Source organism: Ochlerotatus camptorhynchus, unplaced genomic scaffold (genome assembly GCF_037179485.1).
Source record: "Ochlerotatus camptorhynchus isolate MF236.1 unplaced genomic scaffold, CSIRO-AGI_Acam_v1.1 ptg000047l, whole genome shotgun sequence".
Taxonomy (NCBI): Eukaryota; Metazoa; Arthropoda; class Insecta; order Diptera; family Culicidae; genus Ochlerotatus; species Ochlerotatus camptorhynchus.
In genome coordinates, this window is record NW_027040538.1 from 237,745 (window position 1) to 255,134 (window position 17,390).

The 17,390-nt window shown below is 39.2% G+C and overlaps 1 protein-coding gene across 2 annotated transcripts in view; it reads left to right on the forward strand.

Annotated features, from left to right (window-relative positions):
* Window positions 1-593: 593 nt before the first annotated feature.
* The window catches only part of LOC135717129 (dipeptidyl peptidase 4), a 57,525-nt gene continuing 40,728 nt past the window's right edge, over window positions 594-17,390 (forward strand). The window contains exons 1-5 of one of the 2 annotated variants that reach the window (XM_065239077.1): window positions 594-1,065; window positions 7,321-7,532; window positions 16,063-16,166; window positions 16,704-16,902; window positions 16,968-17,042. In XM_065239077.1, the coding sequence (XP_065095149.1) occupies window positions 7,431-7,532; window positions 16,063-16,166; window positions 16,704-16,902; window positions 16,968-17,042 (480 nt within the window). In that variant the 5' untranslated portion in view covers window positions 594-1,065; window positions 7,321-7,430. The remainder of the gene's footprint in view (window positions 1,066-7,320; window positions 7,533-16,062; window positions 16,167-16,703; window positions 16,903-16,967; window positions 17,043-17,390) is intronic. The other variant, XM_065239078.1, reaches the window with a different exon arrangement.

A 17,390-nucleotide genomic window follows, 5' to 3' on the forward strand; every position in this document is an offset into this window, starting at 1 on the left:
CGCATCAACAAGCCCAGCAAAATCCTTTCTCCGATCAAATTCAGTGAACTGGATTGTTCGTTACATGGAATTCTTATCGCCAGAAATTAGTTTCGTGGAATGTTTTCATTCCAGTAAGTACGTAAATATTACAGTGATCGGTATATAATTAGTTAACGTGTTTCAGCTTGTGAACTTCAAACGGGAAATAAGACACATTCACAATTTTGCTTGCAACTTGCTTTCAAAAAAGTTCACTCGTGCAAAACATTCCAAAAATGTAATTTTGCAGTGTAGTTAAATTTTAAACGATTTTCATGGTTTGCGAAACACTCAGGAATAATATGTAATGACCTAACTGTGTTTAAAACATCGCAAAATGCTGTCAAATCATATTTGATAAAGTGTAGTGGCATCGTCATAATTGTTATCGCAATTGTTAGTGCGATTTTATAGCATTTTTAACTCATTAGTTTATGCTCATGATTGTACTCAAGGGCTTTCTTTCCGTGTTGGATATTGCAGTGCAATCGTCAAAATCAACAAAATATTTTAGCGTCAAAGGATTTTATGCGCATGCTCTTCAATAATGTTTGCTTGAGTATTTTTCACACATTTGCTTGTAAAAGTAGTTATGTTTGAAATTATGAGACGAGTGACATTCTGTTTTGCTGTTTGTTGATTCGGAATACCGATGCTGATGTTTTCACCTTTTCATTTGTACGACTCATTATTTTAAAATATTTTGTTTTGCGCAAGATAGATGGAGAAAGGCTTCCGATGCGTCCAAGTTTACCACTTTCATTTTTCCATAATAATCGAGAAACATTGCAGGTGTTCGCGAGTTCGATATTACTAGTGTATATTTTAATGCTTGAGGGGATAAGTAATGTAACACCAAAAATAAATCACATGGGTGCGAGTGCGCTAAAAACAACTTCGAAAATGAGGTGACTTCAGCGATAGATAACACAATATGAAGCGAAGAATTCGTTGGACTCGAATTAGTGAATAGTCAAGAATAATCAAATTTGTCAGTCTGAAATACGTGTTGGTGTTGAAGTGTGCGGCGCTCCAATGAAATCGGTAATTGTAAAATTCAACTTTTTTCAACTAGGTAGACAGTCCCTGAATTCAGCTTATGCTTCTTATGTGGTTTTCCATGCCACAAAAAAAACGTATTCTATAGAAGATACGGATTGATTTCAAAATCAAACAGAATTGACTTACTTCCTAAATAATTTAAATAAGCACATAGGCGAAAGTCAGAAACTAAAAAAAAAAAGAATAAAATACAAAAGTGGTATTAAATCACAGATTATTGTGAAGTGAAAAAAAATGTACTAATCAGTGTTAAGTGAGCAAAATTTCAACAATTAGTACTGTTTTCACAAATATAATATATCATGATCTGCAGCCAATGAATCAGTAGTGATAGCTATAATGCATACGCTAGAGTGTATCGTACAATGTCTTTGATGATAATATATTGGAAACTGCTGTATCGATTCGCAATTTTGCAGTCATAAATCTCGGCGGCCTTACAAAAAAAAAAAAAAAAAATCATCCCATGTGAAAGTAAATTACAGAATTCTTTTTGTTCAGACGTATGATCCGATTTACCTGTGTTTGATAAATTTCGAAGCACGCTGGAAAAAATTCCTCGTTGTGTTCTAAAAATATTCTCAGCTAGAAAGAATGAAAATGCTACATGTTCGTGTTCTTGTCATATCTATCCAAAATTAGCATTGCAGGTGCATAAGTCGTTTGCAAGCATCAGCACCCTGCTGTCAGTTTTACCATAAATATCGTTGCGCTGCCAAACTGGACAGTCGTGCAATTGCGTGAAACACATTCGTTGAGGAAACTTTTTTAACGGTGGTGTCGACATTGTTGTTTGTGAATTATGTTTTAAATTTTGATTCGAATTATAAAAGGTTACTTTTGCCGTTTGTTAAGATATTTACAAAACTACGGAATACATTCAGTCTGTTGATGAATGATCAACAATAATTAGCAATTGATGTATTAAACTATGCATAGTATTCCAGTGATCGTTGTCATCTAAATGTGATGAAATAACTATAAAAGGAGAACAAAGTCAATAACCAAATGGTAGTTACTAACTCATCGATCTTTCTTTTCACATAAAGTATCCTATTTTAACATACAAACGGTGAGCATTTCATTGCTTTACACTTTCACATGACAGAAACATTTCAACACCGCATGTTATTACGTGCAATTGATGTAACAGTAATAAATACAAGAAGGGTATTGTTTATGTCGTGTGCATTTAAATGTTGTACGTTGTTCGCTTGGAATCGAGAAAATAATGAAAACTTTGCGAGGTGGGATTTTTCTCGATTGCTAAATTAATTCTAACATTCTACATAACTGCAGCAAAAATCAAAACTGTGCAAAATGTCATACACAGATTTAATACCAAAAATAAAATTTCGAAATCATGTGAATTTTAAAAGTACCAGTCTGAATATGTGTGGAGCATAGAAAAAAAACAAAATGTTAAGTAACCATGAAATATAATTCATCGACATCCAGTGATGGAAAAGATGCTCATGCCCTTTTCAAAATAGCAGCACTAGCTGGTGTTGCTAGCTCGCTGATCGTCTCTCCAGTTACGTTGCAGCTCTGAAAGAATTCACGTGAGTGTCCTGCTCACGGCATTCCAGATGCCCTCCTAATGACACATTTTATCGACGATATTCTCCACATTGAGGGCAAGCATCTCCCTTCACACTGCTTCAAATCTAGGACAGTTGAAGACCACGTGCTCCGGTGTTTCTTCCACATCTTCACATTCCGGACAGAGGGGTGACCTTGCGTGTCCGAACCGATGTGGGTATTGCCTGTAGCAACCATGACCAGATAGGAATTCGCCAGATGGAAGTTTACCTCTCCATTCTTTTTGTTCACCCTGGTAGAGAATCGGTATAAGCCTGTGTGCCCATTCTTGTTGCCACTTGGTCATGGACTCCACTCTCACAAATTTTTATACTCCTCTGGTTTCTTCCGCGTGTAGCACTCGCTGTCCTCCATCAGGGTGATGCCGATAGAGATCATTCCGGTGATAACGCATACTGCTTCCAACAAGCTTGAACGTACTGTACGATTTCCTCTCCACTTCTGTTTGGACGACTTCTCGGCTCTCTCGATCACTGTCCGAATTGCATCCCCCGAACTGGATCTTCGACAATCCATGCTTACTCTCCGTACATATCGTCAGCCTGTTAAGGATAATCCTCTCCAAGAGTTATCCGAGTGTATCTAGCAAGCATACATGCCTATACGATGCTGGATTCCCCAGCAGCTTTCCTGGTTTTGGCAGCAGCACTAGCTTTTGTATCTTCTATCTGTCTGGGAAGTGACCTCCATCCCAATATTACTGCAGCACTATCCTGAATAAGTCACCTAATGCAGCTCTACTAAAACCCAGTCCTTACTCTCTCCTCTGTCTGAATCCCGCGTGACCACGTGATTACTTCGGGGGATGCGTGTGTATATGTGTAGAGCAATCCCAACTAACAATTTTGGTTTTATGAGGGTTATGAAGACCATGATTTAGGCTTGTAGAATGCTATAAAACCTCTATAAAGCTTGCAATATTACTTGGGATAGGTAATTCAAAACCAAACCACTTGGTACCATGAATTGCTTAGCGATAGGTAGCATGTTAGCATTCTAGCAACAAGTTTATACCTATGAGTTGCATGAAAAAAGGTCGCATTGTTTTATTTTTATATTTTTTGAAGACATTTAATATATTGATGAGCTACTAAGAGCATTTTTATTGTAAAATTTTCTTCTTTTCCTTAATTTAACGTCGGTCTCTGTTCCGCAATCTAGTGCCAATCACCGACGAACATCGATTGCCATCCATTAACGGCAACCGAATGTGCAGGAAGGCAGCTTCCACACCTGCGTAGGATATCGCACCCATTCACAACACACATGGACCGGGACCAACGGCTTTACTTCCCTTCCGAAGGAAGACGTGACCAGAGATTTTTATGCCTCAGAAAAATCCCACCGACCTCGGCTGGGATTGAACCCAGACCCATTGGGTTGTTAGAAAGCAGTCACGCTTACCACTATACCACCGGCGCCGGCTGTAAAATTTTCTGATCTTTGCGAAGAAAATATGTTTGAAACTGGAGAACCACGAAATACATTTAAAAATGGCCAAAAACTACCAACATTTTAAAATAGCTACTTTCAAACCGCTACATCTCAAAAATTGTGTGATTTAGAAGACATTTGTAATTTTATTGTAAATTTAGTGTACTTTCGAAACAGTAATTGGACCAAGTTTTAGATATTTTTCCAAAACTTGAGTATTTTTAAAAATCGGAACTTTTTTGTCCATCACTTCTTCATCTTGACCTACAGTGCAATAGATGGCATTTTTTGTCCCCTAAAACATATCAACAAATAAAAAAAAATACAAAAAACTCTTTTTTCAAGAAAAATTGTTTTTAAGATTTTATTTTAAATTTAAAAAAAGTAGGGTATTTTTTTTAAAGTGCTTATTTTTTTTTCAAATAGTCTCATCCATTATCTGAAATATTGCTCAAAACACTAAACCGATCGGGCAAACAGTTTTCGAGTAAAAATTTTCTGAAGATAAGCTTGATATTTTTCTATAGGCTGGATTCAAATTGGCGATATGAAGATGCGAAATGACAAAGTCGGTCATAAGGATCGTTTCTGCAAATTTTCAACCAAATCAAAAATACAAAAATAAACCGATTTCCGAATTCGTAGGGAATTGCTCTGTAACAAAATAAAGAAAAGTGTCCCACAATTTTAGCTATTGTTGCAAGATTTGAAGCAAATTATTCTAAACTTTAAAATTTTATTTTCAAATTTGATATCTTGCATATTTTTCTAAGTCAAAGATCCTGGGAATTGAAGATATCTTCATTTTTTCAAGTTCGGGAGAGATTTTTCATTATTTTGAAGCTTGAGCTGTTTTCAAGACTGAGATCCAAAAAATTTAAAGTATCTCATAACTATGATTTTGTTCGAGCTAGGTGTCTTTACTTTATCTAAATAAATCCTGAATATTAAGCTTTAAAAAGTTTAATAACCTTGTGAAAATTTTCATGCATGGTTTTTTTCTATCTCCAACAGCTTGAAGCTTTTCGTATACCTAGTTAAAAATCTCGCAATTTTTAGAAATTTTAAATTTTTTGCAGTTTTTAAAAAATGTCCACTTTTGTTTGAGCCTTAAAGACTGGAACGCGTAAAAATTGGTCGACCAAAAAATCGTTTCATTCAGTCAAAATTCATATCACAAAAATCTTTTTATTGTTTTTTTTGGTAGTTCAATTCATATATTTAAAGGAAAAAAATGTTCGTTTACTCTTTTGGTTTGTCAAATATCGAACTGCTGTGCCTTCCGTTTAAGCACTTCCATTAAATTTTGCACAGTGTTCTCATCGACCTTATTCGCCGCCAAACGCCAGTTAGATTTAAATTGCTGCTCGTTTTCTATGGATTTATTAGTTTTTTTGAGATTCCGTTTGACCAAGGCCCAATACCGTTCGATAGGGCGGAGTTCTGGGTTGTTGGGAGAGTTGTGGTCTTTGGGTACCACAACCAAGTTGTTCGCATCGTACCACTCGATTGCCTTTTTCCCATAGTGACAGCTCGCCAAGTCCGGCCAGAACAGCACAGGTCTATTATGTTGCTTTAGGAATGGTAGCAGGCACTTTTCCAGGCACTCCTGGACGTAGATCTCTTGATTGATGGTTCCCGTAGTAATGAAAATGCCGATTTTTAGACCACACGTGCATATGGCCTGCCAGACGAGATATTGTTTTCGGGAACTTCGATAGTTTGATGGTTTTGAAAATTTCAGCCACCTTCCCTTTTCCTGATGCGGTATAAAACTCCTGTCCCGGAAGCTGCTTGAAATCCGCCTTCACATAAGTTTCGTCTTCCATGACGACACAGTCGAACTTTGTGAGCAGCTTTCGGGACCGCTGCTTTGCCGAGGTGTTTTGTTTGTAATCTCGGTTCGCCACCTTCACCTTCTTAAACGTCGATAGCCCGGCTCGTTTCTTGGCCCGCTGCACAGTAGTATGGGAGACATTGAGCTTGCCAGCGACGTCCCGGATGGAGAGGTTAGGATTCCGCTGATATTTCACCGCCACCTTCTTCGTCGTCGCTGCCACGTCCGGATTACGATTGCCGCCGCTTCCAGGCTTCCTGGCGGTCGACAGACGCTCCCCGAACACTTTTGTCGCGGTCGATTTCGCCACAACCAGCAATTTTGCCAACTTGGCGTGTGAGAACGTCGGATTTTCTTGCTGCGTGAGTAAAATTTTGACACGCTGCTCCTCTTGCTGGAGAGCAATCGGTGAAAACTCATCATAGCAACCATTGCATACACTTAACTTCCAAATGCAGCATTTCAGGTTTTTTTTATGCATTTTTAACAGAAATACACCAATTTGAAGTTGACCAATTTTTGCGCGTTCCAGACTTTAAACCAGGTTTAACCATGTACAGTACATGTTTAAAAGTCTTAAGCGCAGGTGAAGAAATCGGCCCTTAGGCATGAGCTGCAAAATAGTGTTCCAAGCGTGGATTTTAAAATATTGTTGTGAATAAGTTTGAAATGAGTAGCTCTTATAATCGTAAATTTTATTTTCAAAGAAATATGTTTCAAACTTCATAACAATGATAACTGCAATGTTTTTTTTTTATTTTCAGTCCTATGCTTGTTTATCGCTATGACTGCGTGATGCAACAAGATAGAAAATAATTTTTTGCAGATACACATGCTTTTAAGTCTTTGAATTTGATTACAATTATTTAAGGTACACCGGGACAAGTGTTTATCGTACCCAACATTTATAAATGGCCGTTCCACACCGCGGTCCCATTTTCCCTGGTATAGCCCTGATAGAGTGATTAGAAGCAGAATAGAATAGTGCACAGTAAATCTGCAACTTGTCAATTGATCAACTCCACTTACACCGTGTTCTGATAAGAAAAACCAATTTTTTTTTAATTTACAAGGCTCTATATTTTGAACAATTGTTTGTCATTCCACTTGAAATCGTGTCAGCTGATCCTAATCGATTTAAATTGATAATTTCATATTTTTTTGTGTAGCGCAGCTTAAAGTCGAGATACTTTTAGTAGTTGTATAGTTATATAATGTATTATTTTAAGAATACTGCTACGACCAACAAAATGTTTGGTTCCCAAAAATTAATCTCTTTAGAAAATCATTGAACAAATCAAACATTAAGCTTGTAATGTGTTAGAAGTCAATATAGGTTAATTCAAGTTTTCGTATTTTTACAGCTGTTTGGTTGTATAAGATTGAGAGAAAAATCTAAAAATCACAAGGCTTCTAAAACACATAATCGTGGCGGCGTACAATCAAGCTAGTCTTAGTACCTCGGGATCCTGTAATGCACGCAAATGTGCATACAGATCGGGCCGGGGGTGGATCTTGGCGGTTACCTCCAGATGAAACCTTGCAGGTGGCGGATCCGAAGCAAAAAGAAGAACAGGTAAGAAATATTGGACCACCCTTGTCCAACGTTTAGAATTACTCTAATTGGCACGCTTGCTTAATTTTTTTTAATTTAAAGCTATATCAATTTAGTATGCAAGAATGTGCTTGAAAATGCCACACAGGTGACAACAAAATTTTTTTAGACAAATGTGACCTGAACGAATCAAATAATTTGCACCGTGTCATGCATTTTAAAATTCTTCACGCTCCATGCACACACACACAAAATGATTCTATGAATTCAAGTAGACTACCATTATTGATCCGTTAAGAGAAAGACAGGGAAGAATCAATTCCTTTCTTTCACAAGTAAAACATTTATTGAAATTTTAAAATTGTTAAACCTGTTCATTTTATTAAATTATCAAAATTTAAAATTGGCATACAGCTTTGGATACCGAAAGGAGGTTTCTGGGTAGATTCTGCTTGTAAATTCTTAAAATCAAAATTTGATTCAAGTACTATAATTCAAAATTTTTATTGCATTATAATAAATGAAAATTCTCAAAAATCGTCAGTCATAATGTTTCATCTCGCCATTATTGTGTATATAGAAGATTTTATAAATTTATATTTTGTGAAAATACAACTAGCGAATCAACGTCAATATTCAATGTATTTGGAACCATGACGGAAAAGGCTAACTCGATTCGCGGTTTGGTCGAGGAAATTTTCTCTATTAACCAAGTTGGTATAATTGAACAGCAAATATCTGAATGCAAAGATTGTATACGCTTTGAACTTTTAGGCTGTGATGTGTAGTGAAAGTTCACTTAAAATTGACACTTCGAAAATAAATTAAAATGTTCGAAAATCCCTCTTTTGTTGATCGACCGATATCGACTAGGTGTTTGCCGAAATGAATTCCTTGTGTGTAAAAAATAAGTACGCTGGAATAGCTGGGTTATTTGAAAATTTCACATCTGTCAAATTTATTTGAAAATTCACCAAATGGCCTTAATTAAAAACTGCACTAATTTAATGGTACGCATTGGCCTATATGAGTAAAATGAGTTTACTTTACTTCCCCGTGTTTTTCTTCTGGCGAAAGTAAAGTAAACTATTTTATTCATACGACCCATTGCGGATATGCTAAATCATTAAGACGGACTGAAATAAATAAAAAAAAAAAAAAACATCGACGCGGAAACAGACGTGTTCATGAATATCGTGATAGATAGAGTTGTCTATACTGTCGCTCATTGCAAGTTTGTTCCAAAACACAAATCAGCTTCTGTAAAACCTAAAATAATGATTGTGAGACGAAGCAGCCAATGCAATGACTATAAGTCTCTGTAATAAAGAAAAAAAATATTAAATATGCATTCGATTTAAGCAATTTGCATCCATTTCATTATTAGAAAATAAAATTCTTAGCTAGGATAGATGTGCCAGTCATGGCTATACGATCATATTATGGTGTGTTCCAGTTATGGTATATGGGAATTCTATAAGCCATGATAGGAACACACCATAAATGGAACGTGCATTAGAGTGCCTCATTTTGAAAAAAAGTATTTGCAATCATTAGGGCCACCATCCAGTGTCATTGATAATCCCAAAATATGAGCTAGCACAAACAATTCAAGCTGAACATTGCATTAGGTCCTAAGTAGCATTGACAGATCCTCTTCGTCGACTTTTTCTTTGTATCCCCACGGCCATGTAAAGCACACAGATCGATAAAAGAAGCTTTTATCTAGCATCTAATACGACAAACACAACAAGAATCAGTTATGTGCTCAAGTTATTAACGAAAGAGAAAGTCGTCGAAGAGAATCGATCTATGTTACTTAGGACCTAATGCAATGTTCAGCTTGAATTGTCAAGATTTATGAAGGTGTAGATGTCGCGTAGATGTGTGTGTGTGTGTGTAGAGGTTAAGTGCACGTACAGACATATGGACGGATGGGACTTCCAAATTATAAGCTGTAGCTTAGAGGGAGAATAGAAATAATGGTGAGAAAATTTAAATTTTCTTTGCATTGGCAGGTGCTTGATAACGACCTAACAGCAAATATAAATGAGGTTGGAAGGACATATTAAGTCAGAAGCTGAAAGCGTGTCTTTTAAGCTTATTAGCTCGATACATAAAGATTTTTTTAATTTCACCACTATCGCTCTATCTTTGGTTCATATTGTCAGAATTTTGTAAAAAGGTTATATTTGGTTGCCATTACAACGATAAACAAGCCAGTAGTTTTTGTGCTGTTGTCAGGCACATACAGTGAAGTCTTTTTTTACACGGTTTTTTTACGCGGTTTTGTTTACACGGTTTTTCGCGATTAACACGGTACATTTTTAACGATTTCTCGACAACGATACAACTTATCGACTTGATTCCAATCACATTATCCGTTTCAAGGCAATCGAATGACATACATAGAAAAAATCGCAATTTTGGTGTAAATACAGAAATTTTATGTTTATATGGACCATAGCATGCTATAATTACAAATGGCATTAAAATCCGATTTTTTAAAAACATTTAAGCATGTGAAATATCAAAATCTCGTAGGTTTTTTTTACACGGTTTTTTACACGATACGTATCCCCGTGTAAAAAAAGACCTGAGTGTATTAAATTGTATAGATTTATTCGCATTTTCTGGGATAGCTAGCAATCTGACCGTAACAATAACAGTTTTGATGATCTTTATCATAACGACCACATATCAAATTTTTAAAGCATTTAGACAGCTAGAAACAAAATTAGAGCAATATAAATTAAATTTAAACTGCTTCCATAGTAATTCTAACTGCAAACGATTTGTATGACATCTAAACCTTCATCAATATTTACCATATTTGGCACAAACATATAATTTGAGGTCATGAATCACACTGGAGGATGGCCTATGGTATTGTATTGTATAAAATGAAGCACCCTACGGGTTAGAGTGATGCAAAATTTAAAATTTTTGCTCCACAGTACTTAAACGATTCCAAATCGGATTCTGACTAACCTCTCAAAATTTGAACCAATTTGGTGAGAAACTGAGATGGCACAAACCATTTGAAGTTTGTATGGGAATTACTATGGTAAAACCAAGATTTTTGTTCATGTCTATCTAATAATTCACCATATCGATCTGCTTCAAAAACTTTCAACTATACTTGTAGGAAATTTTTCCAGCTACAACTTTGCTCAATACCACTTTCTGATTAAATCCAAGGATCGAAAGTTATCAATGGTTAAATGCGCTGATGTCTTATGATCATGCTCAATCAACTGCTCAGCAGGCAACATTGGTGTTTCTGGGGCATTGAATAGGACACACAAATCATGGCTACTATGTCACACCGCAAAATACACTGTTGCCTACAGAGCAGCTGCTTGATCATGTCATAAGTTTACCAATCTCTTAAATAATTAATAACTTTTTCATGTCTCGTTTTACATAGAAACGATCTTGAGCAAAGTTGTAGCTGAAAAAATTTTCTATAAGAATGGCTACCGAACTGTTTCGCAGCTCAATATGGAAAAAGACTAGAAGGCAATGAACAAAAAGTTGAGATTTCCCATAGTAATTTACATGTAAACTTCAAATGGCTTGTGCGAAGTCTGTTTCTAACCAAATGAGTTGTAACTTTGGGAGGCTAATCAGGACCCGATTTGAAACCATTTAAGCCCTGTGGAGCGAAAAGTCAAATTTTGCATCAGTCTACTACGGGTACACCTACCCTATGTGTCAGGTTTTCTAATTAAAGGGGACGGCATATTCTTTTCTTCTGAACTAATATGTTGTTCTCATTCGCAAATGGTACGAACTTGCTTTGCATAATGAATAAAAAACCAATTTTATTTTTATGCACATATAATTGGAATAAATAGTTATTATTTATTATTATGCACATATAATTGCAATATTTTTTTTTCTTTATTAGAGTGACTTTCAGCCACTGGCTGGTTCGTCACTTCTTGGAATAAATAGCTACAAAAGCAATTAATGAATTCAGTTACTTAAGTGGAGATTTACGTAAATTAGAATGTTTAAATACAGATGATTGCATACAGCTCAATCACCATTTCGTCGCAATCAGTATACGTATTGAAGGATAGAGGAAAAGCTAAATCTACACATTTGCAATAATATATAAATATTTAGTACTGCACCAAGCAGTCAGTTTTAAAATTATTGTTTGCACTTTGCCTAAAATACGAATTTAAGGAGTCAGGGATCAACTTTTCATAAAATCAATAATTTAAACTCGCTGTTTCGCTTTTTAATTATTTTTGTTGCTTTTAGTATTCAAAAATCGCTCATAATTGCTTATACAGTGTGTGTTAGCGAAATATAACCAGTAGAAATCGTACCATCACTAAACATGGTATTTCTTTGTAATTTGACATCCCATTTTCATGAAATATTCAAGATTAATGCACAGTGCCTCAATGTCTGAAATTTCATTAAAATTCGCTATCAAATAACAGGAATATAAATGTTTTTATGACGATACTATTACAAGTGGCTCTTTTGTTCTGACTGTATCTGCTTATATGTAATTATATATATATATATATCTATATGTGTGTGTGTATGTGTATGTGTGTGTGTGTGTGTGTGTGTGTGTGTGTGTGTGTGTGTGTGTGTGTGTGTTTTTTTTTTTTTTTTTTTTTTTTTTTTTTTTTTTTTTTTTTTATAGTAAGGTTTAGGAAAGTTTCAAGAAGCCTGGCCTGTAGAGAAGGTGGCACGGTGTGGTATCCACTAGTTGCCTAGTGCAGCTCCACTAAAACCCATTCCTTACTCTCTCCTCTGCCTGGATCCCCCCGGGACCACTGTGAAGCGACTACTTCGGGGGGTGGCTGTGCTCATGCACTTGTCGTACTCTCAGCGCTAGCTGGCGTTGCTAGATCGCTGCTCTTCTCTCCATTTACGCTGTAGCTCTGACATAATCTGCGTGACTGCCCTGCTGACGGCATTCCAAGCGTCCTCCTCTCGACACATTTCATCGACGACATTCTCCACGTTAAGGACGGGCATCTCCGTTCGCACTGCCTCGAACCTTGGACAGTCAAAGACCACATGCTCCGGCGTTTCATCGACGTTGCCACACTCCGGACAGAGGGGTGACGCTGCGTGTCCGAACCGATGCAGGTATTTCCTGAAGCAGCCGTGGCCAGACAGGAACTGCGTTAGGTGGAAATTGACTTCTCCGTGTTTTCTGTTCACCCAGGTCGAAAGAATCGGTATTAGTCTATGTGTCCATCTACCGTTCTCCGTCGTGTTCCACTCCTGTTGCCACTTAGCCAATGACTCCACTCTCACAACTTTCCGTACTCTTCCGGCTTCTCTCTGCCTGTAGCACTCGCTGTCCTCCGCCAGGGTGATGCCGATAGGGATCATACCGGCGATAACGCATACTGCTTCCGACGAGATGGTTCTGTACGCACTAACGACTCGCATGGCCATGAGCCGGAACGTACTGCTCAGTTTCCTTTGGTTCTGCTTCGTTTCCAGCGCTGGAACCCAGGCTGGACCTCCATATCTCAGTATCGATGATGACACGCTGGCCAGAAGACGCCTCTTGCTACTGCTGGGACCAGCGTTGTTCGGCATGATTCTAGCTATCGCGTTGATGGCCTTCGAAGCCTTCTCACAGGCATATTCGACGTGGCTGTTGAAGTTTAGCCGGTCATCGATCATCACTCCCAGGTATTTTAACACACGCTTCGAGGCTATGGTGTGCTCCCCGACGGTGATTTCTGCCCGCTGTACCGCTTTACAGTTACTGACCAATAACACTTCCGTTTTGTGGTGGGCTATTTGCAGCTTCGCTCCTTTCATCCAGTTACCAATCATGTCGATTGCCTCGGTTGACAACACTTCCACCTCTTCCAGCGTCTCGCCTGTTACCGTCAAGACGACGTCGTCCGCAAAGCCAACGATCTCAACTCCTTTGGGCAGTTTCAGCGTTAGCACGCCGTTGTACATCCCGTTCCAGAGCGTTGGACCAAGGATGGAGCCTTGTGGAACTCCCGCTGTGATCCTAATCGATCTCTGTCCCATGTCTGTCTCGTAGACCAGAACCCGGTTCTGGAAATAACTCCTCAGGATCCTGCACAGGTAGTCAGGGACCCTCATTCTATGCAGTGCTTCGGTGATGGCCTCCCAGCTGGCGCTGTTGAACGCATTCTTGACGTCGATCGTTATCACGGCGCAATATCGATCTCCTCTCCGCTTCTGTTTGGACGCCTTTTCAGCTCTCTCGACCACTGTCCGAATTGCATCCACCGTCGATCTCCCTTTCCGGAATCCGAACTGCCTCTCCGACAATCCGTGCTCACTCTCCGTGTATTTCGTCAGCCTGTTTAGGATGATCCTCTCCAAGAGTTTTCCGAGTGTATCCAGCAGGCATATAGGCCTGTATGATGCTGGATCCCCCGGCGGTTTTCCTGGTTTCGGCAGCAACACTAGCTTCTGTATCTTCCACCTCTCAGGGAAGTGACCCTCGTTCAGGCATTTCTGCAGCACCATCCTGAACATGTCCGGGGATGACTGGATCGCCGCTTTCAACGCTACGTTGGGGATTCCATCCGGACCGGGAGCTTTCTTCACCTTCAATCCTTTCGCCACTACTACGAGCTCCTCGTTGGTGATTTCGACGTTATCTCCCTCTCCTTCTCCGTACGGTGTAGGTGGCCAGGTTGTTGGGTCGTGCTTCGGGAAAAGTCCTTCCACGATGACTTTCAGCTTCTCTGGGCACATTTCAGCGGGCATCGTTGGACCTCTGATCTTCGCCATCACGACTCGGTATGCGTCGCCCCAGGGGTTGGCATCAGCGTCTCGACACAGCTCCTTAAAACAGTTCGACTTGCTCTGCTTAATTACTCGTTTAAAAGCGGCCCTGGCCGCTCGAAACACTTCTCTTCGTTCCTCTCTGTCTGCTTCCGTTCTTGCTCTCTGAACACGTCTTCTGGCTCTGAGACAACTAGCGCGGAGAGTGCTAAGTGCCTCGTTCCACCAGTAGACTGGACGCCGTCTGTTATTTGGCTCCAGTTTCCTCGGCATGGTCGTGTCACATGCTCTCACTAACGTTTCTGTCAGCTCGTCCGCATTTAGATCTACGGGACTCCCGTCCACACGAAGTGCCTCAACGAACAAATCCTTGTCGAAAGCTTTCGTCTTCCACTTTCGGTCACAAGTTCTCGTCCTCCGTACTGCCACAGTATTCCGTTGACCGATGCCATATCGTATCGCCTGATGGTCGCTATGGGTATATCCTTCGCACACTCTCCAATCCATGTTTGCCATCAGCGACGGACTGCAGAAAGTAACGTCGATAATGGATTCTCGGCCATCTCTGCGAAAAGTGCTGCTGGTGCCTTTATTGGCCAGCATAACTTCCAGTTTTGCCAGAGCTTCCAACAGACTGTGCCCTCTTGCATTGGAACACCTGCTTCCCCACTCCACTGCCCAAGCATTGAAGTCTCCTCCGATGACTACCGGTCGTCGTCCGACCAGCTCTTCGGTAAGTCCATCAAGCATCTCGTGGAACTTCTCCATCGTCCATCTGGGGGGTGCGTAACAACTACACATGAAGATTCCGTTGATTTTGGCGATCACGAAGCCTTCGTATGAGCTCGCAACCACTTCTTGAATGGGGTATCTGCCCATAACTTGTATAGCTGCCATCCCAGCTCTATCCGCAACCCAGTTACCGTTATCGGGAGGGACTCGATACGGTTCCGCAATGATTGCAACGTCGCACTTTGTTTCTGTTGTCGACTGCCACAACAGTTGCTGAGCAATGTCGCAATGATTGAGGTTTATTTGGGTTACCTCCATTACTGTTGGCCTGCCATCGCCTTTTTGTATGCTAGGCATTTGAAGCCTCCCGTCGTATGATCGTTACCGTCCTCTTTTTTGCAGAGCATACACCTCGGATGCTGCGTGCAGCCTCTTGCAATATGGCCTTTCTCTCCGCATTTCCTGCACAGATCAGATCTGTCAGGGCCATTGCAGTTCCTCGCCTGGTGACCGAATCCCATGCACTTGAAGCATCGCTCCAATTGCTTGGTAACCCGAGGAGTGGCTTTCAGCGAGCACAATGACCAGCCAACCTTGACCTTGCCCGTCTCCAACAGCTTATTCGCTGCAACTGTCGAAAGCCGTATAACCGCCGTTTGCATGCCGCCGTACGCCTTCCTCATGCGGATTGACATCGGGACATCTCCCAGATCGCAGTGCACTCTCAACGCACTTCTTAGCTCCTCTTCTGTGGTGATCTCGTCCAGGTCCCTGCACTGTGTGTGTGTGTGTGTGTGTGTGTGTGTGTGTGTGTGTGTGTGTGTGTGTGTGTGTGTGTGTGTGTGTGTGTGTGTGTGTGTGTGTGTGTGTGTGTGTGTGTGTGTGTGTGTGTGTGTGTGTGTGTGTGTGTGTGTGTGTGTGTGTGTGTGTGTGTGTGTGTGTGTGTGTGTGTGTGTGTGTGTGTGTGTGTGTCAGCTTTTCCAAAGCTAGGTAAAAAAAAATCCGCAGCCATTATATTCACTGAAACGAGACCTTTTTTTCTGACTTCCCTTAGGATCTTTTCCCACCTGAAGGTCATAATTGGAGGAGTATAGTGTTTTCTCTATTAGTAATCGGATTTGTTATATCTGGGATTGTTACAGCTATATATCTTTTAGGGTAAGTATTGTGCATTGGACAAATAAGCTCCTTTTTACTGTGAAGAATGTGCGAGTTTACATCAAATCGACTAACTCAGACAACCAGAATGTATGTATATCAAAGTTGTTTTTGCGATATGTGAACATGTATAACAAAAAATAAATCGTATCTGTAAATGCACAAAAACCCATTTAATTTTCAAGATATACAATTGATATAAGGAGAGCAGTAGCAAATATAGTTTGACAAAGCTTACGATTTTATCCAATTGTAGCATGATACAAAAATAACTCATCGAATATAAGTCGTAAATTTGCATTTAATCATAATTCGATTAATTTCATTATTATATGCGATGTTGACTTGATCTGTTGCGCTTTACGATTCTTCATATGCATAATTTATTATACAACTTCTGGTTATCTGGGTGTACTTATATTTATAAGGCCAGAAATAAGTGGTCCGAAGGCGAAAAGTGCATTTTAATCACAGTATTTGTACTTTTGAGGAAGTCCAGTTTAAGTTTCAGAAACCAATGTTATTATGATGTTACAGCTACGTTGATGAATTGCTATATTGGTCTGGCAAGCGGATGAAACTAGACGATTTTCTTCAGAAGGAAATAATACCACAGAGGCTTCCTTCTATGTGGATAAATAGTAAAAAATTCGTCTTTCAATCTGATGATGGAGGGCTCGCTGTACTAGACACTGCCACGAATACTGTGTCAACATTGGTAACAAACCATACCATAGTAAGTAGAAGAGTTTCTCGTGCTTGTGGTTTTGTTTAGTTGTTTAACCTTTATTTATTTTTCAGCGCCAAATTAACGTGAAAGGTTATCAATGTTCACACGACTTGCGATATGTACTGTTCAAGCATAACGTGAAACAAGTAAGTACATAAACAAAACGTCTGCTTGAAATTAGTTGTTTATAGAATTAGCCTAAACAGATTTAGATCATATATTTCTTATTAATTGTTTCTTTATCTTATAGTTGCTTCAATTATGCTCCATTTATTATAAAGTTTTAAATAGTGTGTGCATTTTAGTTTAAAACTGAATATGGTAAAAGTAGGGTGACGTCCATGCTCAGGTTCAAAACTGAATATGGTCGTAGTGAAATTTTATCCAAACCCATTTGCTTTCTAAAATACAAAGGACAAAGGGCAGCAAAATAGAAGAAACAATATTTAAATTCAAGAGAAAATTATCATTATGTCGAAAGTAACGTTCGCACC